This window comes from Sus scrofa, chromosome 3, assembly GCF_054392235.1.
Source record: "Sus scrofa isolate SSC_HxYL_T2T_F1_AM1 chromosome 3, Sscrofa_HxYL_maternal_Yorkshire_Landrace_v2.0, whole genome shotgun sequence".
Taxonomy (NCBI): Eukaryota; Metazoa; Chordata; class Mammalia; order Artiodactyla; family Suidae; genus Sus; species Sus scrofa.
Window position 1 is genome coordinate 26,631,504 of NC_139385.1, and position 23,619 is coordinate 26,655,122.

The 23,619-nt window shown below is 42.2% G+C and overlaps 1 protein-coding gene across 8 annotated transcripts in view; it reads right to left on the minus strand.

The window, feature by feature from the left end:
- LOC110258212 (uncharacterized) overlaps window positions 1–23,619 on the minus strand; it is a 201,276-nt gene that overhangs the window by 16,016 nt on the left and 161,641 nt on the right. For 3 of the 8 annotated variants that reach the window (XM_085017275.1, XM_085017282.1, XM_085017279.1), the window contains 2 exons: window positions 23,419–23,489; window positions 22,923–22,947 (listed from right to left, as the gene is read on the minus strand). In XM_085017275.1, the coding sequence (XP_084873401.1) occupies window positions 22,923–22,947; window positions 23,419–23,489 (96 nt within the window). Of the gene's footprint in view, window positions 1–14,839; window positions 15,004–18,313; window positions 18,356–22,922; window positions 22,948–23,418; window positions 23,490–23,619 lie in introns of those variants that run through there. The other 5 variants (XM_085017277.1, XM_085017276.1, XM_085017280.1 and 2 more) reach the window with 3 other exon arrangements.

Below are 23,619 nucleotides of genomic sequence, written 5' to 3' on the forward strand. Positions count from 1 at the left end.
AAACTACTGAAAAAGAGACAATCCACACAAGGACAAGCAAAAGGAGAAACATGAAGATGTTAAAAAGGAATTCAAAATTACAAAATGCAAGCAAGGAAAGTAAGACTATCTAGGCTCTTTTTTATTATAATGTGTGGGAGCCTATCTGACTACCAGGCTCGTGCTAGCAGATAGAGGAATGGGCTAACAGACCCGAAAAATAGGGCAACTGCAATGCAGAACCAAACATTACATTCACAAAAACTAAAAAGAAAGGGACCCAAGCATAAATAGAAATCATACAACCAAAAAAAGGAACAAAGGACAAACACAGACTCAATTGGAAAACGAGGTTTAAAGTGGCAATAAATGCATATGTATCAATAATTGCCTTAAATGTCCATGGACCAAATGCCCCAATCAAAAGGCAGAGAGTGCTTGACCGAATACAAAAGCAAGAGCCTACAATGTGCTAGCTACAAGAGACTCACCTTAGGGCAAAGGACACATAGATGGAAAGTGAGGGGATGGCAAAAGCTATTTCATGCCAATGAACAAGACAGGAAAGCAGGAGTTGCAGTACTCCTATTGGACAAAGCAGACTTTAAAAAGACGGCCATGTAGAAAGACAAAGGAGGACAGTATTTAATGATAAAATAGTGTCACTCAAGAAGAGGATATTATCATCATCAATATATATGCCCCTCATAGAGGAGCACCCATGCACACCCAAATGCTAAGAGCCATAAAAGGAGAAATCGATGGGAATACACTAATAGTAGGAGACATTAACACACCACTCACATCAATGGACAGACCCTCTAGACAGAAAATCGATAGGGCAACAGAGATCCTAAACAACACAATAAAAAAGTTAGATGCCATTGACATTTTCAGTATATTACATCCAAAAAAAAAAAAAAAGCAGAATTAGATACATTCTTTTCAAGGGTACACGGCACATTCTCAAGGACTGACACGTTCAGGGGCACAAAACTAACCTCAACATATTTAAGAGGATAGAAATCATTTCAAGTATCACAATGGCATGAAACTAGCAATCAACCACAGAGAAAGAAATCAGAAAAAAACTGACTACATGGCGACTCAACAACATGCTACTAAAAACTCTACATGTCAAGGAGGAAATCCAAAAGGTAATTAGAAAAATACCTCAGGACAACTGATACTGAAGACACAACCACTCCAAATCTATGGGATGCTGCAAAAGCAGTGCTTAGAGGGAAAGGCATAGTGATACAGGCCTTCCTCAAAAAAGAAGAAAAACCTCATGTCAACAACTTTACCCACCACCTAAATGAACTAGAAAAAGAAGAACAAAACCTAAAGGCCAGTATCTGCGATGAACATAGATGCAAGCATTCTCAACAAAATTTTAGCCAACCGAATCCAACAACCTATAAAACAGATCATACACCACGACCAAGTGCGATTCATCCCAGGTGCACAAGGATGGTTCACCAGACACAAATCAATCAATGGCATACACCACGTTAACAAAAGAAAAGTCAAAAACCACATGATCATCTCAATAGATGTAGAAAAAGCCTTTGAAAAAGTGCAACATCCATTCAGGATAAAACCTCTTACCCAAGTGGGTACAGAGGGAACTTACCTTAACATAATCAAAGCCATTTATGACACGCCCACAGCAAATATCATACTCCATGGAGAAAAGCTGAAAGCCAGCCTTCTAAAATCTGGACCAAGACAAGGATGCCCACTCTCCTGACTTTTATCCAACATACTTATTGGAAGTCCTAGCCACAGCGATCAGACAAACAAAAGGAATAAACGGTGTCCAGATTGGAAGAGGGGAGGTAAAATTGTCACGCTATGCAGATGACATGATACTAAATATCAAAAACCCTAAGGACTCCACACAAAATCTCCTTGACCTAATCAACAAATTCCGCAGTGTAGCAGGGCACAAAACTAACGCTCAGCAATCAGTTGCCTTTCTGTACACTAGAAATGAAGTACCAGAAAAGGACTGCAAAAATACAATACCTTTTCAAATCACCCCCATGAAAAGTAAATACCTGGGAATAAACCTGAGCAAGGAGGCAAAAGACTTGTATGGTGGGAACGATAAAACATTAATTGAGGAAATTAGAGAGGATCCAAAGAAATGGAAAGATATTCCATGCTCCAGGGTTGGATAAATGGATATGGTAAAAACGGCCATCCTACCCAAAGAAATCTACAGAGTCAATGCAATCACTATCAAATTACCCATGACATTTTTCACCACACTAGAACCAACAATCCAAACATTTATATGGACCCATAAAAGAGCCAGAATTGCCAAAGCAATCCTGAGGAACAGAAACCAAGCAGGAGACTTTGGGCAATATTCCAAAGCTATGGTAATCAAGACAGTGTGGTCCTGGTACCAAAACAGACACATAGCCCCATGGACCAGAATACACAACCTAGAAATAAACCCAGACACCTACGGTCAATTAATCTTCAACAAAGGAGGCAAGAATGTAAAAGTTCGGGTAAAAGATGGTCTCTTCAGCAAGTGGTGCTGGGAAAACGGGACAGCCGCATGAATATCAGTGAAACCCTGACACCTTGCAGAAAAATAAACCCAAAAGGGCTTAAAGACTTAAATGTAAGGCAAGACACCATCAAAATCCTAGAGGAGAACGCAGGCAAATCAGTCTCTGACATCAACCTTACAAATGTTTTCTTACATCAGACTGTAAGGGAAAAGAATTAAAAGCAAAAATAAACCAATGGGTCGGTCCCAATGGGTCTTAATCAAACTGACAAGCTTTGGCACAGCAATGGAAACCATAAAAAAAAAAAAAAAGACAACCTATGGAATGGGAGAAAATCGTTTTGAATGATGCAGCTGGCAAGGGCTTAACCTCTAAATTATGCAAAAACACATAGACAACTCGACAGCCAAAAAACCAACAACCCATTTGAAAAATGGGTAAAAGAACTAAGAATAGACATTTACCCAAGGAAGATATACAGATGGCCAACAGGCACATGGGAAAATGCTCAACATCACTAATTATTAGAGAAAGGCAAATCAAAGGTACTATGAAGGAGCACCTCACACCGGTCAGAATGGCCATCATTTACAAGTCAACCAATAACAAGTGCTGGAGAGGGTGTGGAGAAGAGGGGACCTGCCTCCACTGTTGGTGGGAATGTAAATTGGTACAACCGCCATGGAAAACACTCCGCAGGTACCTCAGAAAACTATATACAGAACTAGCATGTGACCCAGCAATCCCACTCGTGGGCATATATCCAGACAAGACTTTCCTTGAAATAGACACATGCACCCATTATGTTCACCGCAGCCCTATTCACACTAGCCGAGACATGGAAACAACCTGAACGTCCACCAACAAATGGATGGATTCAGAAGACGTGGCATGTATACACAACAGAATACAACTCAACCATAGAAAGAACAAAATAATGCCATTTTCAGCAACGTGGATGGAACTAGAGACCCTCCTACTAAGTGAACTAAGTCAGAAAGAGAGACAAACACCAGACGACATCACTTATATCTAGAATCTAACATACAGCACAAATGAACCTTCCCACAGAAAAGAATCTCATGGACTTGGAGAAAAGACATGCGGTAGCAGAGGGGAAGGGGGAGGGAGTAGGATGGCCTGGGAATCTGGGGTTAAGTGATGCAAACTATTCCATCTGGAGTGGATAAGCAATGAGATCCTGCTGCATAGCAGAGGGAACACCATATAGTCACTAACAATGGAACATGGTGGAGGATACTGTGAGAAAAAGGATGTGTTTATGTGTGTGCCTGGGTCACTTTGCCCTACAGTAGAAATGGACAGAACACTGCAAATCAACTCTAATGGAAAAAAGAAAAATCATTTTTAAAAAGTTTAAACTTCACTTGAAGGCTGATTGCCATTGTAGGGAAAAGTATGCTAATAAATGGATTCACAAACCACTGGTCTTACAGAAAATCAGCTGTAGAAGATTTGGCTATACTGAAATCCTACATTAAAAATCAGCTGCTATCAATCACATCATAGTTTTGTCTCAAAGGGTTCCTTTTCTACGCAAAGTGTGCACGACCTACATTGTCTCATGGGGGCCTCAGCCCTCTCAGAATCTGTGAGCTGAGGAGGAGCCATTCCCACCAAGGTCTGTGCCAACGTGACTGTAAAGTCCACCCAGAGCTGCCTGGGTTCTGTGACCACTATATGCCACCTTATAACAATGGGCAGGTCTGTGACCTCTGGAGACCCTGGTACTGCCAGGCATGGACAGGGAGCAGAGACCCCCCCCCCAAACCCACTTCTTTCCCCATGACTGATGTTCCCCTGGCTGAGGGACAGGTGCTGGTCTTGGGTCCAGAGAATCCATATGGGGACCCTCGCCTGGTTCCCATTTTGGCTTCTCCACTCAGGGGGTCGAGAGCTTGGGCCAGCTGTCTCGGCACCATCTCTGCCTGAGCATCGGGAATGGTAAGCCAACTGGGAACAGCTGTGGTGAAGGATGCAGGTGTGACAGGAGAGGTGATGTGCAAAGGTGATGGGATTTTTCCTAAAGAAAGGTGGTGGGTGTACTGTCTGTGTAAGCAGGAAATACATCCTGAAGAACCACGCATCACACACGTGCAGATCCACAATCACACCACCTAGGCTCACACCTAGACACCCACATGCCCAGAGACCCAATGATGTAGTGTCTTCCAGGACCATAGTACTTGGCACTGCTCCTCACTAGGCAACAGGCACTTGCTCTACAGACCCAGCCCTCATTCCCACCAGGAACCCGGAATCTGGCGGCTCTCCCATCAAAGCCAGCAAGAGAGCCCCACCTTTTTCTCCTTCACCCTGATTGTTCATCGGTGGAGTGTCCCTCTCATAATATATATGAATTTTCTTGACAATGTTCTGTCTCTGCAACTAGAGAAAAAACAAAAATAAGGACAGTGTGAGGATCTAAGCTTCCTGTGCTCTGAGCTCACAGGCCTTCTGTTCCCTCTTTGTCCTCAGAAAACTAACTGGGAAACTGTCCTTGAGTCGACGGTCCCCAAAGGAACCTGAGAAGACATCAGCGGGAAAGGATCTAGCTTTTCCTGGAAGACTTCTCAGGTCCAATTTGAAACAGGTATCATAAAAGTTTCCTCCTTCAAGGAGGAAAATATTCTGCTGGGGAAAGGGCCTGCTCTTAGGACAGTAGTTATTTGATGCTAACATTGGGGGAAAGATTTAATGAATCAGGTCTCTGTTGTAGTTGATTTTCCCTCAACATGCTCCAACCAAGGAAACTGTATACATCAGCTATAACGTATATGGTCTGAATTTTATAACTGCCTTTGACTGAAAAAAGAAATGAAGCTGCATTTTCATCTGAGATAAAGAAAGAGGAGCTCACCTCAATGTCGGAAAGAGTCTTTTCTTCTACCTCAAAGGTGGGCAATTCCTCCATTGCATCTTGGGGTGGGGGAGCTAGAGGGACACAGAGGAATTATCGGGACACTGACCATGATGCTGAGGAATCACTCAGGGAGTTTTTTTTTTTTTTTTTTTTGGTGAGATATGGGGAGGGAGTGTACAGGTGTGAGAGGATAATACGTGTGGACTGAGTTGCTGCAGGTTCAGCCCCTTTAGTGGAGGAAAGAAAGCGAAGGAGGAGAGCAGGAAAGACATGAAAACAGACCTTCAGTTTTCTAGCTAAGGGGAACCTAATCAATGGGAAAAGCCACTCCAAAGCAAGCTGTGTTTCAATCATAGAGACCCAGATGCCTCCTGCTGGTCTGAAATTTCTGCTAAATAGATACTGTCTTTGTGACTTCTCAGTTTATCTGCTCCCAAAAAGCCACATTGTAGTGACTGTATTTATCATCTCTTCCATAAGTCTTTGTACTTAATTAGAGTTTAAACTTTCATGGAGGATTGACTTCTAGTCTAGGAAAAGTATGCTAATAAATGTATTCCCAAACTCTTTCTCCTAAAGAAAATCAAATACTGAATATGTGACATTACCAAAATCCTGTCAGTAAAGATGATCACTACCAGTCACATCACTATTTTTCTCCCAGTATTGTCCACAAAATGTGTGCAGGTCCCCTGAATGAAAGGCCGTCCCCAGAGGGTAAAGGAGACAGCATTACTGCACGATGCAGTAAAGTGTGCAGATGCGCCTTGGATCTGGTGTTGCCATGGCTGGGGTACAGCTCTGAGTCAGTCCCTAGCCTGGGAACTTCCATATGCCACAGGTGTGGCCGTAAAAACATAACAAAAATAAGTCATGCTATGTTTCAAGGACAGAGTCCAATGACTCCTCCAGCCCATTTTAAATCTCAAGGTGATTCCCACCACTTCTTGAAATGTTACGAGACCATTTTATCTCCCACATATTCACATGCCCTGCTTCTGCTCTGCATCTCTTCTGCTTGATGATTTTTTTACTTCCGTTAGTGTGATGACACAGAACTTTGCATAATTTTTAAGTACACAGTTCCATAGCATCTTTTACTTCCACATTGTTCAGGACCCATCAATGCTAGCTCTAGCCACATCTTTGTCATCATAACATGACCTCTATACCCATTAGGTCACAATTCACCTTCCCCTGGCCACCAGGCCTTGGTAATTTCTACTTCTGCTATATGAATTTGCCTATGCAATTAGCATGATATTTGGCTTGGTGTGCCTGCCTTACTTCTCTCTCCACAATAGAGTTTTGTATTATTTGGTCCACCCATACTCTAGCATAGCTCAAGCTTTAACTCCACACTGTGGCTGAAGACTATTCCATTTTGTGTTACACTTCCCATTTTATTTTTCCAGTCATTCCATTCATCACACATTATTCAGAGCCTTTGGGTACTGCCTACCTTTTGACTCTTGGGAGAAACATGCCAGGGAGCATTAGAGTGTAGATTTCTCTGTGGTATAATGGGGACAGGCAATAGTGTGCATTTGCCAAATAGCAGAGCTTTCAAGAACACCAAGTATGAATCTTAAAGCAAACTACAGATTTCTCCTTAATAAAAATGTATCCATATTATCTCACTAATTGTAATAAAGGTACCAAAAGCATGTTAAATGTTATCATGGCTAAACCTGGAGCGATAGGATTCAGGAACCATCTGTGTCATCTGTTTGATTTCTTTGCAGATATATTCCAGGTCTAAAAAATGTCTAATAATTTAATGAAACCTGGAAACACAGTTTCCTGAGGGAGGCACATCAGCTAATGTCCAAAAACCAGCTAGCATCTACACCCTAGCTAGAGATCAACTTCACTCTTAAACATCAACCAGCTGTTGAGATTTCAATGTATTTTTATTTCCACAGTGATAACAGTACCAACTGATTAAACAGGACTCAACTTGGACGCACACATACAAAAAAGACATCACATAATTTTTCATAGTACGTTCTTAAATAGAGGACACTAAAGAAAAATTATTTTTGCAGGAACTTAATGAGAAAATCTAAACAGTACATTCAACTGACTCAATTGTAGGGTGCACCTACTTGTGGTGCAGGAGTGTACGTTTTTGCGTCAACCAGAGTTTCATCCTTGTGACCTCGGAGGCTGGCTACTTTTAATCTGGAAGCAGGATCCTACAAAATGTATTACCACAGAGAGAACTGTTGACAACTTGCTGTCAGAAAATAGGGAAATTAGTACTCATTAATTCCATTTAATCATTTGGTCCCCTGGCTCACCAGCTGCCCAAAAGAGCTTCCTGGATCAAAACAGTCATAGAAGATTGAGCAGTTTAAAACAACTAATAGACAGGATTTACGAACAAATACCTTTGTTTAACTGAGACCTTCTAGAAACACAGGAAAGCACAGTGATTGTGCCTAATGGTCTGGTTCAAACACATTTAGAAGAATCATGAACTTGGGAAAGGGTTGTAGATCCCTAGGTGCCTCAATGCCCTGTCCTAAGATGTAGAAATGGTAATCTGGCCAACTTTTAGTATTACGTCATGAGGACCACTTCAGGCAGTACGGGTAACATTTTAGAAAATTGAAGGATGGGTGCTCCATCAATGCTCCGTATGTGTTCAGCCTTGAGTGATGGCAAGAGTAAGCTAGACATTCAGTGGTGGTTGAAACCAGAGAGGGTAAATGGATGCCTCAGGTCAGGAAGGGTGGAAGCTTATGCCCCAGCATCTTCATGGGAATGATGCTTCGCAGCTCATGGACAGCATCTATTTTCACCTCCTCTGATACCCAGTCCAGTTGAAGGGGAGGAAGTGCAAACAGGGGTTATAACCCACAGAGTACAGTGGGGGACACTTACATCTAGAGGGATGAAGTGACTTTCCAAGAGTCACAACAATGTTCAGTGACAGATATGTGGCAGGAATGGACCTGGTTTCCTGAGGACAGAAATCCTTGCCCAGGGTTCTGAGATCATGCCCTGGACACCTGAATCAGGAGCTCCCCTCAGTCTCTCTCAACCCCTCCTGCCCCATGGTTTCTGTGGGTGAGTTCTGATGTCCCAGAGGAACTGCCTGATCTTAGAGAAAAGCCCACACCCTCACTCTGCCTTTGATCCCCATCTTTTTCCCCCTGATCCACAATATAAACATTTCTCCCAAACAAAGCCCCTCTGAAGGACCTAGGGATTCTAACTGCTCTTGTTCTCCCAGAATCTTCTTCCTGTCCGCTGTCTTTGTCCAGAGGAGCTTCCCAATGACCACTTGACCCAGAGCTCAGAACATTCTAAACCAAACTCCACATGATGGCTTTGCCAAGGACCAGCTTCCTTTCAATGGACCAACCCCGGGCGTAGAGGCAAGTAATAATTGATTTGAGTACCAATAATTGATTTGAGTACCCCTCTGAGCAGCCTGTATGAAGGGCTGCCTAAGGATGGGCAGGGCTCAAGTCCTCACCAAAATTCTGCTCTATCGACACCTCATCCATCTCTAGATGCTTGGAGAAGAAGGCAACAGTGTCCCACATCCATTTGAAAGCCACACTCATGCTCAAGAGGCAGGCAACCCCACCCAGATTGCTCCTTGAGGATCCCCAGACTGAACCTCGTTCCATCGGTGACCACATGTTCATTCCACTCAGTGATCACACTGTTCCTTCTCATCAAACACCCTGGCAATACCCAAACAGCCCGTGATCCTGTCCACATCAACTCATGGGAATCCTGCCAGTGAATCCCAGTTTCCTTGCTTTATAACACTCTGTATTTAGACCCCCAATATTTGGTTTCAGATTTTGACAGCTATATTCAGAAGAGCTGAGCTCTAAATCCCTGCTCCCCCTGGAATGTCCATTCCTGGGGAGGCATCCAGTTTCACCTGCTTCAGTGGGAGCAGTGTGGGTGCATTCCCTTTGTCTTTTCTCTGGTTGAGACTGAACAAAATTGGCATTAGGAAATAATATGGTTCTCTACATTCAGGAAAACATTTCAGGCTGGTGGACCAGACATATTAATTAACACAACAAAACTGGAAGTTACACTTATAACTCTATAGATAGTTTAGAGTGATATAAATGAGAAAAAAATAAAAGATGAGGAAAATGAGCAAAATTAGTGAGCCCATTTGAAGGAACAGACTTTAGGGGATCCATGTAAACTTACCTGTGGGACAGGAACTAAAATTTCCCATTTCTGAAGTGGGAACTACGAAGGCAGAGCTTCGAAGTGGCCAACAGATACCAAACTCTCACCACAGAGTGATAGTCTGACCATGAGATGCATAACCACATTACCATGGTGACGTGTCATAATAGAACTTAGTCCATAATTGCATTACCATGGTGACGTGTCATAATAGAACTTTCAGAGGGAAGTCAACCCTGCCCAGGATGGGTCCAACTGCTGCTGGCAGAGAGGGTGTTTTCATGGACAAGCTTGTCTTTTCAGAGGAAACATTTTATTTCCAAAACTGAATCTCAGGCTCCCACATAACTCTCTGATTAAGAAAATAATTTTCTATCAGAGAAAATGACCTGTCCCCCAGAAAGAGTTGAGAGTTAACCTTGCAGGGTGAAGAGGCAAAAAGCCAGCATGTGGAGAATTTAAAGAAGTCCCATTACTGTTTAACTTATAATACCCCTCCATTTCTGCTCTTCCTGAGTCACTGGACATTGACAGATAATACCATTTCAAAATGTGAGATTTAAGCTTATTATAACCAAAGTTAATGTTTTCATGTTTCATGTCGACTGCTATTCTGTAGTGTCCTATCAATACACTTTTTCTCCTCACAAAAACTTGTATTTTTGGTGTGTACTGCAAGTAATTTTCCAATTTGTCACATTCTTTCCATTTACTACAGTTACTCATACTTGCATCATTAGAAAATTTTTTTATTTGCCAAAAAAATTTCAGTAAACATTTTTGTAATTTCTGGCTTTGAGAAATAAAAGTAGGAAGAATATTATGACCATTACTCATTCTAAGGGTTAAATATTCCTTTAAGCTTCCACTAATTAGGAAAATAAGTAGAGGTGTTTCAAGACAAATTTTTCTGTTAAACAATTGTATTTCTAAAGATGCATGTCAAAGGAGGCCAATCAATTTTTTAGGAAGAGGATATGACTTTTTCCCCAGAAGTTATGTACAGCCAGAAATATCCCAGTCCATTCATAAAATGTGTTGTAAAGCACATGTGGTTATTTATGTCTCAAATAAAACTCTCAGAACATTTTGGATGTGATAATGATGGGGCACCAATGATTCATCCATTTAAACAGATTAGGTTTACGATGTGCCTCTTTATCCAATAATGAACTTGTAGGTGTTTGCTGGGAAAGAGGGCCACACTCAGTAAATGTTAGTTAACACATATTAAATGAGTTTGTGATTAAAAGAAATCTGTAAATGTCCTATTATTGATTTTACTAGTGCAGAGTTAACTGAGTTTTGATATAGATTCAAATGCCAACCTGATTGGTATTTCTTTGACCCAGTCATATATTTTTTCCTTTGAAAATCCTCCTATCTTTGATCCAACAACTGTTTTTATAGTTGGTGACTATTTATAATAATGAAGCAAGGTAAATACATAAAAATGATGAAATAAGGCCAACTTGGAGACTATCACTCTTACATGCAGAGTATCATGAACAGTCTAACCAAATCCCACTGACTATAAATAGCATAAGCTACTATGCTTGTGGACTGCATCTTTGTGATGCCCCATACTGTATCCTATATTGGAACACCAACCTCCAGAGGGATGGTACCGGGAGCTGGGGCCTTTGGGAGGCAATTAGTTTATGAAGGTGAAGTCCCTCTAGGAGGAATAGAGCTCTACTCTTTTCCTCTTTGTTCTTTTTTATTTTTTGTCATGTGAGGATGCATGAGAAAAATGACCCACCCCGTGTAAATCAGAAACATGGCATTCCTCAGAACCTGACTTTGTTCCACCTTACCCTGAATGTTTAACTGTTAGAAATATGAGAAACAAATAATTATTGTGTAAGCCACCCCATGCAGTGTATTCTGTTGCAGCAGCCCAAACTCACTAAGGCAGCCATCACTATGGATTTTGAGAGTAAGACTTTTATATTTGATAGAAAAGAGTCACAGATATTTCAAAAAAGTATTGCACTAGATAGAATCAAGTTGGCAAGGAAAACTTTATCCAAAACTTTGAGATAGGAGTTCCTGTAGCAGCTCAGTGGAAACCAATCTGACTACTATCCATCAGGATGCAGGTTCAATCCCTGGCCTCCCTCAGTGGCTTAAGGATTCAATGTTGCTGTGAGTGGTGGGGTAGGTCACAGGTGAGGCGTGGCTCCTCATTGCTGTGGCTGTGGCCCACAGATGTGCCCAAGGCAACCCCTAGCCTTAGAACTTCCATAAGCCTAGGGCACAGCCTTAAAAAAAAACAAAAACAAAAAAAAAATGCAAGAAAAATTTGCTGAAGGTCAAGATTACTGCAAGATTATTGCAAGAGACTGAACTCAGCTCCTCTAAAACAAAGGTGGGGGTGGATTTTTAAACACAGAGTGAACTAACTAAAAAGTACTCCCAGTCCTTAGCCTGAAGGGTAGCCTTCTAAGTAGCACTAATGGAAGTTAGCATCTACCTCTGCACAGAGACTGGAATAAAGGGCTCTTATCTTTCTCAATTATTACTTTGAGAAAGGAAGTCTCCCAGGTTCTTGAGCAAGACATTCCTGGGTTGTAAAACTTTCACATATCCTAGGGAAGGAGAAGGAATTTAAAATTTTGTTTTCTCATATAAATGCTCCAAGAATAAGGTAATGAAGAAAGAAAAAAAAACTTACCTGAAGTTTAGTTAAGCTGTGGATGGTATGGATATATCTATAATTTTAACAACAATCTACAGATACAGAAGGCAGTGTGGGCAGGGAAAATTGCAAGAAAATTCTTAGAAAGATTCAAGTTGAACCTGAATAGGTATGTTTAAAATAAATACAGAAGTCAACAAAATTTTTATACAGTCAAATAATAAACAGTCTTGGCTTTGTGGAACATACAGTCTCTGCGACAACAATTAACCTCTGGTTTGTAGCACCAAAGCAGCCAGATGAAACAGACACATGTAAACAAAGGTGCAAGTGAGAGTTACCATACAGCTTCAACAAAAAAACAGGTGACAGACCAGATGTGGCCCTCAGGTCACAGTTTTCAAAATCCTAAAAGAGATTACTATGAGACTTAGATTCCGAGTTTTTCAACTCTGATATGAAAGACTAGTTTTTAGGATAAATTCCTAATTCATCCCCAAACTCTTTTGAATCTATGAACTGAATGAAGTAAAGAATTTTCATTTCAATAAGCTTTTCCTAATTTTAGGGCTTTTTTCCACCAGTGTATTAAACTGATACCTCAAGAGTTTATGGCTTAATCAACACATATGGAATTTTTTCTTCCAGCTAGTCAGGAGACCTAAGGAAAGAAAATCAGTTTTGTGCCATTTTGTATACACACCACTGATATTCACTAAATGGAGAATAATAATTACATACACACACATCTTTCGTCAAAAACAAATATGAGAAAGTTAAAAATGAATACTTTTGTGTTTTGCCCTGCATGAAGTATCCCTTAATTCTCCTTTTTTACCATCACACTGGTAAAGTTGTACAGTTGTTTTCCCTTCCACTCCCCTTTCTTATTATCTGCCCACTCTCCTTTTCCTTACCTTTTATAATGTCTTTGCGGCTTTTCTTCATCTACCTTCTCCTTCTGAGAATTTTGCAATTCATTAAATATGCTCTTTAACAGTGCTTATCACAGAACAATCTAGGCAGCAAAGTATCTTTTTCATCAGGAAACATATTCAGATTATCCTGTCAAAACAGCTGAACCTACATGGAAGGAGGCGTGGTGAAGATGAGTGGATGGTCTGTAGGAATTTATGCCAACACTGAGAGACTGTTAAAGAAACCAAGGCATCAACAGTTTCTTTTCCTTCTTGCTTCTAATCACATATGATCCATGATACATCACCATGCTCCTCAAAATCCATTAAGCATTCTCAATACATTTCTATTAGAAAAGGGCCATGTTCCTAGCTGAAGAATATTCATCAATTTTCAGAGAAAGTCACACAAAAAGTTGTTTTCTGCTTAGAAAGTGGTGTTCATTATAAAAATGCATTATGGTATTGTAGACATGGATAATAGTAATATATTGCTGCAAACCTTTGACAAGACCACAGAAATAATCTGAAAAGCAAAACAAAGTAAAGTATTTTGAAAGGTGACCTGTGGAACAGGATCAACTAAGCAGCAATAAACTTCTCTAATGAAAGAATGAAAACCTAAAAAGCTATAAGGAATTTCCTTCCAAAAATATGATTTAGTGATAGGCAAGATTTGATGAAAGGACAGTAATCGTAAATATATGTTTCTATTGTAAGGTTTATTAACCTTGAGAAAGAAGGGTTTTATTTTCTTTACTTAATATTTTTCAGTCCTTGGAAAGTTTATGATAGGAAGCAAAAATGAGGCTTGTGATGACTGTTACAGGATTTACTAGGAGTCCGGAGAAAGCAAGAGAAAACCCGTGTGGACCAAGTGCTCCTTGTTTTCTCTGAACACAGTCCTTCAGGACAGATGTTAAAACTCAGCCCTGAGGACAAGTGGCCCATGCCTTTTTGCTACAAGAGTAGAGGGAAAGGTTAAAAGTCATATGCCAAGTACGTCAGTAGTGAAGACATTGAGGATTGTGGGAATCACAGGGCAGAGTGAAGTATAACTAACCATGAGAGACAGAAATGAGGCCCTGCCACAACTGATGAGAGCAAGATCCAGGCAAAGCAGGCTGCTCACCCCTAATGCCCACCGAGAAGTGGAGAAGTGCTGCCAAGATGCCAAACGTTGGTGGCAAGACATACATCAACAGAGCTATGACTTTTAATATATCAATGGATACCTTTCTCAAAAAGGCATTAGATCACAGGCCAAACAACACCCTTAAAGAATGTCTCTGCATTCATGGTTATAACCCATTCCAGATAGGTAGAGCATCTTTACACTCACACATACACATCGCCCCTCCCAGAAGAACTTAGTGTAACCTTACATTAAGGAGGTAGTCATCTCAGTCAGTACTAAAATCATCACACATACAGCTTTAACAGTAGTTTTAGTCAATCACTGAGAGGAAAATTTGAAGGCTTTACTAAATACAGTCCAAAAATTACTCACAATTTTTTTATCTATGTACATTTTGTGTATATTTTGTATTTCTTCTTTGAAAATATAATGTCCACATCAGCTTGGGTAGCAAGCTAACAATACAGATAGTTGTCAAGAAGATTGCAAATCAATGGTTATATCTGAGCAAATAAAATTTCCTTGACATCAACCATGCAAATTATTTATTCTTCAAAGAGGAAACTGAGTCAGAGACTGAACACTGATTTAGAGTTTTATTACAGCTGGGATTAAATCTTAGATATTTTAGTGGGGAAAAGACTCTTTCCGCCAAACTCTAGAGAAATCTTTTTCTTCTTTGTATGAATATTTGTTTTCTGTCTTCACAGAAAAGTTGTAAGCTAGAACTGTCTTGACTTCTGGAAAGAAAAGAACAGTCATGCTGGCCCACAGCCACCTGGGGCAGGAAAACACCCTGGTCGGGGGGCACCCAGGGCAGGGGGGATTTATTGTGGCCCCTCTAGCTGGGCAGGTCAAGAGCAGCTCACTCTACTCCCATCTCCTGCTCAGACCCCTCAGGACAGCTCAGCTGGACTCAAAGGTGCAGAGCTGAGGATGGATGCTGGCAAGATGCTAAGGAAGTGGGAGGAAAGCTGCAGAGATGGTGTCCATTTTATCGCAGGACTCCCAGGGTCCACCTGAGACCAAATCCATCATGATAAGTATCATAAAAGGTTGGAGAGAGGAGGTGGGAAAGACTTACAAGGAAGAGTCTGTGGGTGACACAAAGAGAGGAAAACAAAAGGACATGAAAGAGGAAATAGATTACTAGCTTACTGCTACTGTCCTTGTCAGAATTCTCGTTATCTGCCATGTAACGTTCTGTGTCCAGGGGAAGCCACCAGGTCGGGGAGGCCATGGGAAAGGAAAGGGGTGATTGAGAAGCAAGATGGAACATCAGGACCATGATGCTGCAGGGAGCTCAGTCTCAGGCCCCTTTCTGTCCTCACCTCCACGGACCTCCCAGGGCCTCAGCTGGTTCACATCTACAGTGGAGAAGGACTCTGATCCTCAAGATCCTGCTGCAGCCCTCTGCTTCCCTCAAGGTGACTTGGAATAAGATCTGTGTCTTCCTGCTCCACACACAGGCTGCCTCTGTCCCCATGCACCTCGGAGCATGCCCTGGCCTTCCTCTAGCACCCCTGCTTCCGACTCCCTCCTTCCTCATTTCTCTCCTCTAATTACTGCTCATTTCCTTCCCCCAATGAGGGCAGGGTGGAAGAAGGGCCATGGCTATGTTGCCACTCTCCAGGCAGTCAATGGTTCTGTTAACCAGTCCATGCCACCCAGGGAGTTCCTGGCATGGGCCTGATCCTGTGCTGGCACCTGGGGGAGGGAAGGACAAAAACCTCCACACAACCAGGACTCCCTTATTACCTGGGGTGATCTTAGGTATCTGGCAGAACCTTATTGCTCACACACCACCCTGACTTTCCCAGCTCCTCAGAGAGGATAAAAGCACAATCAGAGGTGAAGGAATGTATCCAAATTCCTTGCCCCAAAACGAGGCAACAGGCATCTACATAAACATAGCGTGCCTGTCAGGATTTGCCCTGAGACTTGGAAGGACAAGGAGGGATGAGAACTGGGCAGGCCTGAGGAGAGGACACAGTATGCACATGACTGGGGTGTGGGGAGCAGGGCCAGGGCTGCCTGGATAAGTGGTGGATTCTCAGGGAACCAGGGGCCCCAGGCCCTGCTGCCCTGAGCCTCTGTCCTGGGCCTGGTCAAGCCCAGGAGACCAGGTGGGCGGGTCTGTGAGAGCAAGTGTGCAGAGAAGCCCAGCCTCCCCTTCACACATTCCTCTAGACTCCCTTCTGGTGGGGAGGGTCCCCAGGCAGGTGGACATGGAGCTCTCTCTCAAACATGATGTGCACATCAGCCTTGGGTGAGCTGTCCAGGCTGAGATGAGCTGAAGGAGGCTGGAGCACATCCGTGATCCCAGAGACGTGCTCCATAAGCCATCCTGCTCCATAAGCCATCCTGCCCTGGGAGTGCCTTCACATGAGGAAGAAAGAGCAATGGGATCCTGAAAGTGCAGACAGTATACTTCTCATCCACCACCAGACACTGGCTCCAAGAACTTGGGTCTCCAGTGTCAAGTGACTCTCAGAGTTTTGTGTCCCGTCAGCTTATGGCGGTCACAGGTGAATTTAAAAACAAAGCCAAGAGAAATAAAAGCAAAAATAAACCAATGGGATCTAACAAAACAGACAAGATTTTGCACAGCAAAGGAACCAAAACAACAACAACAACAACAAAAGACAACTTACAGAATGGGAGAAAATAGTTTTAAACGATGCAACTGACAAGGGCTTAATCTCTAAAATTTACAAATGACTTATATAACTCAACAACAAAACATCCAACAATCCAATGTAAAAATGGGCAAAAGACTATATATATATATATATATATATATATATATATATGTATATCTCCAAGGAAGATATACAAATGGCCAAGCGCATGAAGAAAATGCTCAACATTCCTGATTATTAGAGAAATGCAAATCAAAACTACCGCAAGATAATACCTCACACCAGTCAGAATGGCCATCATTAAGAAGTCCATAAATAACAAATGCTGGTGGGAATGTGGAGAAAAGGGACCCCTCCTGCACTGTTGGTGGGAATGTAAGCTGGTACAACCATTATGGAGAAAATATGGTGGTACCTTTGAAATATATATATAGAACGACCATGTGATCCAGCAATCCCACTCTTGGGCATATATCCAGACAAAACTTGCCTTAAAAAAGACACATGCACCCACATGTTCATTGCAGCTCTATTCACAATAGCCAAGACAGGGAAACAACCCAAATGTCCATTGACGATGATTAGATTAGGAAGATGTGGTATTATATATACACAATGGAATACTGCTCAGCCATAAGAAAGAATGAAATAATGCCATTTGCAGCAACATGGATGGAACTACAGACTCTCATACTGAGTGAAGTCAGAAAGAGAAAGACAAATACCACATGATATCACTTATATCTGGTATCTAATATACAGTACAAATGAACCTTTTCACAGAAAAGAAAATCATGGACTTTGAGAATAGCCTTGCAAAGGGAGAGGGGAAGGGAGTAGGATGGATTGGGAGCTTGGGCTTAATAGATGCAAACCATTGCCTTTGGAATGGATTAGCAATGAGATCCTGTTGTGTAGCACTGAGAACTATGTCTGGTCACTTATGCTGGAGCATGATAATGGGAGAAAAAAGAATGTATACATGTGTGTGTAACTGGGTCACCATGCTGTATTGTAGGGAAAAAAAACTGTATTGGGGAAATAATAAAAAAAAAATTTTAAAGAAACATAAAAAATTAAAATAAAAACAAAGTCAAAATCCCTTGTAAGCAATCCCCCTCCACCTGGGAATGTGAATTGGAAATTTCATCCTTGATAATGAAGAGAGAAAGAGGAGTTGTTGTGGGAAAAAATGTTTGAATGACAAAGCAGCAAGAGATGTCTATCAACACAAGTACAATCAAAGGACAGGGGCTAATTCCTCCATTATGTCATAAAAATATGAAAAAAACAAATCAGAATTCTATGCATATTTCCTTCTCCTGCCTGATTTCAAATTCACCTTTCTTAGTTTCAAGTGTTCCATGACCTCCTCTATCATTAGATCCTTCCTGAGTGCTATTCCTACCTGCTTCGCTGTTTCTGTTGCCAACACTCTCCACAATCAATTCTGCAGAAACATAAACAAGAGCTATAACATTATAAGAAGAGTTGCCCCACCCATTTCTCCCCTTCTCCTTCAGGTAATGCATCCCACTAGTCCTCTCTCCAGGTTCTCACATCTCCCCTGGGCTCTGTGGAGCAACAGCCCTTCATTAAGACATCAATCACAGTTTCAAGAAAGAGAGATGCTGAGAAGCACATGTCAACCTCTCACTTCCACAGGTCCATCAAAGCTCTCCCCTTCAATCTAACTAGAAACTCCAACACTTACAGGCACACTTGAAATATGGCTAGTGTGATCAAGCCACTGTGTGGTGTGTGTGTGTGTGTGTGTGTGTGTGTGTGTGTGAGATTCTTTTTAATTGCTTGAGTTAACCACCATTTGAACTAAGTTAAAAATAACCTGGCACTTCTGGCTAGTGGGTACCACAGTGGAAAGTGCAGCTCTAAGAGCTTGCAAGATGAAGAAGAGGCAAACAACCACCCTCGTCTCACTGTTCCTTCATTCAGAGAACTTGGATGGCCAGAGGAGATATTTCATTTGCAGGTTATCTTGGGTGCTTGGACCCATGCCAGGCATTGTGAGAGTCCTTGGGGACACTCTAACAGCAGTGTCAACACTCTGACCTGGGAGGAAATCCCATCAGGGCACCCCACTTTTTGCTAGTAGTGAGGAGCATGGCCCAGGGCACTGGTGCTGGACATAACCGGAGAGAAGGGGCAGAGGGGAGGGAGGGATGCGTCACTCTTTTCATGAGTCCATCCTTCTCAACACTGAGCCTGGAAGACCAAAGATCCAAGGAAGGCAGTGGCACCCCTTTACAGGGTGAACGATTTGTACACTGAAAACTACAAATCATGGCTGAAAGAAATTAAAGAAGGTGCAAGTGCTTGGAATGACACACCATGTTCATAGACTGGATGGTGTAATCTTGTTGACATTTCTCTGCTACTGAAAATGAAGTACACATATACTGCAACAACTCACAAAACCTCATGCCATTTTTTGAGACTTGGAAAAGAAAATCCTAAAATACAAGTAGAACCCCAAAGAACCCAAATTAAAAAAACTCATTGACAGCAAAGAACAACAATGGATATGTCCCAATCCCCGGATTCAAAACACACTGCAAAGCCATGGCAGCAAAAAAGTCTACCACTGGCATCTAAACAGGAAGACAGACCAATCAACCATAAGAAAAGGACCTAAATCTCTCCAAGGTTCAAAGTTTCCCCAGCTAAAAATGTATAGTCTCCTTAAAAACAATTGACAGAATGAAAAGGCAATCTATAGGGTGGGAGGAAATACTTGCAAATATTGCTTCTGAATAAGGGCCCCAAACCCAAAATATATAAGAAATTACCACACTGCAATTAAAACAAAATCAAAACTAAAAAAAAAAAACAAACAAAACCAAAAAAAAAAAAAAGGCTTTGGGAAAATAGCTGAGTTAAAAATGGGCAAACGTCTTGAGTAAATATTTCCACATAGAAGACTTGAAAGTGATCCATATATATGTGAAAATGCATGTTTTGATCAACATTACTAGGTAGCAGTAGAATGCAAATCAAACTACAAGGAGATACCCCACTCACACCTGTTAGGATGTATGTTATAAAATGAAAATTAATTGATGTAGGCAAAGAGGAGGACACCTGGAACTTCTGCATACTGTTGGTAGGAATGGAAAATGGTATAGCCATAATGGGAAACAGTATGCAGGACCTCCAAAAAATTAATAATAAAACTAGCAAAAATGCATCACACTTTGGATTCATATCCAAAGGAGATAAAATGGGTATGTGCAAGACAGACCTGCCAGCTCCTGTTCATTGCAGCATTATACAGTATAGCTAAGCAGGAAAACTGTCCTAGTGTCTGTGGCCATACAAATTAATCACAAAAATGTGGTACACACACACATACATACAGTGTCATGTTATTGATCCTTTAAAAAAGAAGGAAATCCTGCAATTTGTGGCTACCCAAATGAACCTGGAGGACATCAGCAAGAGTGAAAGAGACCAATCACAGGGACAAATACTGAACAATCTCCTTTCAATTAGATATCTAAAGGACAACTCACAGAAGCAGAAAATACAAGTGATTCCAAGAGCTGGGAGGAAGGTAAGATACGGAGTGTCCCTTCAATGGCTCTAGGGTTTAATGTGCAAGGTGAAAAAGCAGTAGAGAAAGGCTGTACAACCATGTGCTGCATAGTATTAATAGTACTGGACTGGACACTTCTGATCTTATTAAGAGGTGGGATCCCATGACATGTATTTTAACTACAATAAAAAAGTATTTGCAAAATAAAATACAAAGTGGAGGAGAAAGGAAAGAAAGAACAAAATAAGGAGAGGGGATAGTTGGATGGAATGAGAAAGGACCTGGAGTGCACATGGGTAGCTGCAGAGGACCAAGGAACAGGAGGAAGACTGCTCTCCCCAGGCTTGCAAGGAGACACCTACCTCAGTGTTCGCTCCAGGGAAGAGGATGTCCTTCCTCTTAGCCACTTGAGCAGGGATCCAAGGAAGATTCGAAGGTTGCACACAGGGGTATTCCACTCATTCCTACTATTTAAGTCAAACACCTTGGAGCCCACATGGCTTGGGTGCCCCTTCTCCAGCTTCCATCCACTTCCTAAAGCATCTTCCTCCTCAAGGTACACTGTGCTCACACCTGGAGTCCACCAGGTGGGCCTCTGGGTTCTTAGAGCTTCTCTGTGGGGAGCAACCACTTCACCATGTAACCAACAGCAGGGTTCCCTTCAGCACTGTCTGAAAACCATAATCTAGACATGGAGAGTTTCAAGGACAAAATGGTCTCATAGACAGTTTCTGGTACAAACAAATGCTGTAAATCAAGCCATTCTCATTTTTCTCTTCATTAGAGAAAATACTAATAGACAGAAGGCAACTGAATTCTATGACAGTATGTATTTCTTAAAAGAGTCAAAATCCAAAAATATTATTAGGTATATGTTTCTTTGTTTTCTATTTAATTGACATTACTCTCTTGACTTGTTTCTCTGGAAAGCTTTCAGAAAACACCAAGAACCTGTTACATCTGTCAGTTTCAACAGCAACCTGAGTGGAGATGTTCCTGTCACACCGACGAGTATTTCAGTGCCTCATTGCAAAGCACAACATCCCCTTCAACACCTGGGAAGGAGCAAGGACCCACCCTGAGCTCAGTCCCTGGAGTAGATCTCGTGGTTCTGTTGTCACAATACACAACATTTCTTCCCCAGTACAGAGAAAAGAAAGACAGTATAAGGGATAGGAAACAGATTTTCCGTAGCAAAAGGAATGTTTATAATCATAGCACAGGATCTGAAGGTGACTACTCATACTCAAGAAACCTGGAGTGAATTTCTTCCATCTATTCCTGGAAGTTCCTATTTTCCGATTCTGTCAGAACTGAGCACGGCACGTGGAAACAAGGAAAAGACTCCAAGAGAAAGGAAGAAACACTGCCCAGCAAAAGATGATCAATAACGGGTGGAGTGGGAATTAAGAAAATGAGACTTGACTACGACACTATTTGTTGAGATGAGTGGAAAGAATGACATATCACAGCGAACAATACTGCAATTAGGACTCCTCAGAAGAGGTAAGATTATTACATGAAACTGGACCATATAAAATGGACTGGGAAAACAGTATTCCTCAAAAGAAAGAAATATGCTATTTCCTTTGGGTACTGAAGGAACTGCTTTAATAGCGTAAGTGAGGTGTACTTCATATAAAATGAAGGAAAACACTAAAAGTATAGGCACAAGTTAATATTCACATGCATAAATTTCTGGAATGCAATAGGTATGGGTATAAAAATGTGGACAGTTGGAAAAAGGAACAATGATATCTTGGGGTACATAAATATACACAAACATAGAGCAAAAAAAATTAAAACAAAATAAAGCAAAATAAAAAACGGACAGTACCTATAGGAATAAGACTATTCCCTTGCACACAAACCTCCATCGACTAATGGTAACACGGCTTGTTCCTGGGACTACAGTACCTGGCCCCGTGACTTTACCTGTAAGTCACTTTCCATCAGCAAACCTGCTACCCTAACTCCAAGGACAAAACTGCAAACACTCCGGCCCTCCACACCAAAACCAGCAAGAATGTATCTGGCGTCTAACATGAGGCACAGATGAACCTTTCCACAGAAAAGAAAATCATGGACTTGGAGAAGAGACTTGTGGTTGCCAAGGGGGAGAGGGGAGGGGGAGGGGGAGGGACTGGGGCGGCTGGGGAGCTTGGGGTTAATAGATACAAACTCTTGCCTTTGGAATGGATGGGCAGTGAGAGCCTGCTGTGTAGCCCTGGGGAGCTATGTCCAGTCACTTATGATGGAGCATGATAATGTGCGAAAATAGAACGTGTGCATGTATGTGTAACCGGGTCACCATGCCCTACGGCCGGAAGAAAGGGGAAAAAAACAAGACCTGCCCTGGGGAAACAACAATTAAAAACAAATAAATAAACCCAGCAAGACTGCGCCACCTGCCTCACCTTCTAAGGGGCCCCTCCCCCCAGATGAGTGCTTCCAGCATACATACGTGTTTTGTTCACCATGAAGGCCACCTGCAATGACAAGAGGAGAAAGTGCCATGAGGATCAGACCACAAGGCCACCTATTTGCACAGGTCTTTCCTTCACTTGGTGACAGCAGAAACCCCGATGCACAACAGCGGTGGAGTCCAGAGAACCCAGCAAAGGCAGAGCAAAGCCTCCTCGGGGAGAAAGGCAAGAACTTGTCCTAGACGACGGGATGTCCAAGGCCATGTCAGTTGGAGATGACAGAACTCTTTCCCTCGAGGAAAAGATGCTTCTGGAGAAGGAGCTCTGTCCTCTGCAGGTTGGGACAGGTGTTGTTATCGCATTGCCCTGCGGAAGCAGGCTTCGGGAGTTGGCAACAGACGCGCCTGACATGGAGTCCCAACCCTCGGAACCGTCCACATGGTCTGGAACGTGCAGGCTCAGGCTGTCATAACTTAATGTCCACGAAGGGGAAATAGAGCAACACTGCGAGCTCAGACTAAAAACCCAACTTACCCGCGGAGCGAATGGAGGCCGTCCCGCCACCCTCACCGCAGGCACGTCATCCAGCACTATCTCGGGGAGATCTGGAGGCACACAGAGGAACTGTCAGGACACTGGGCGTGACGCTCAGGAATCCCGCTGGGAGTTTTTCCTGATGAGGACGACGTGGGGAGCCAGTGAATGGATGTGCGTGGCTGGTAAGTGCGCACTGAG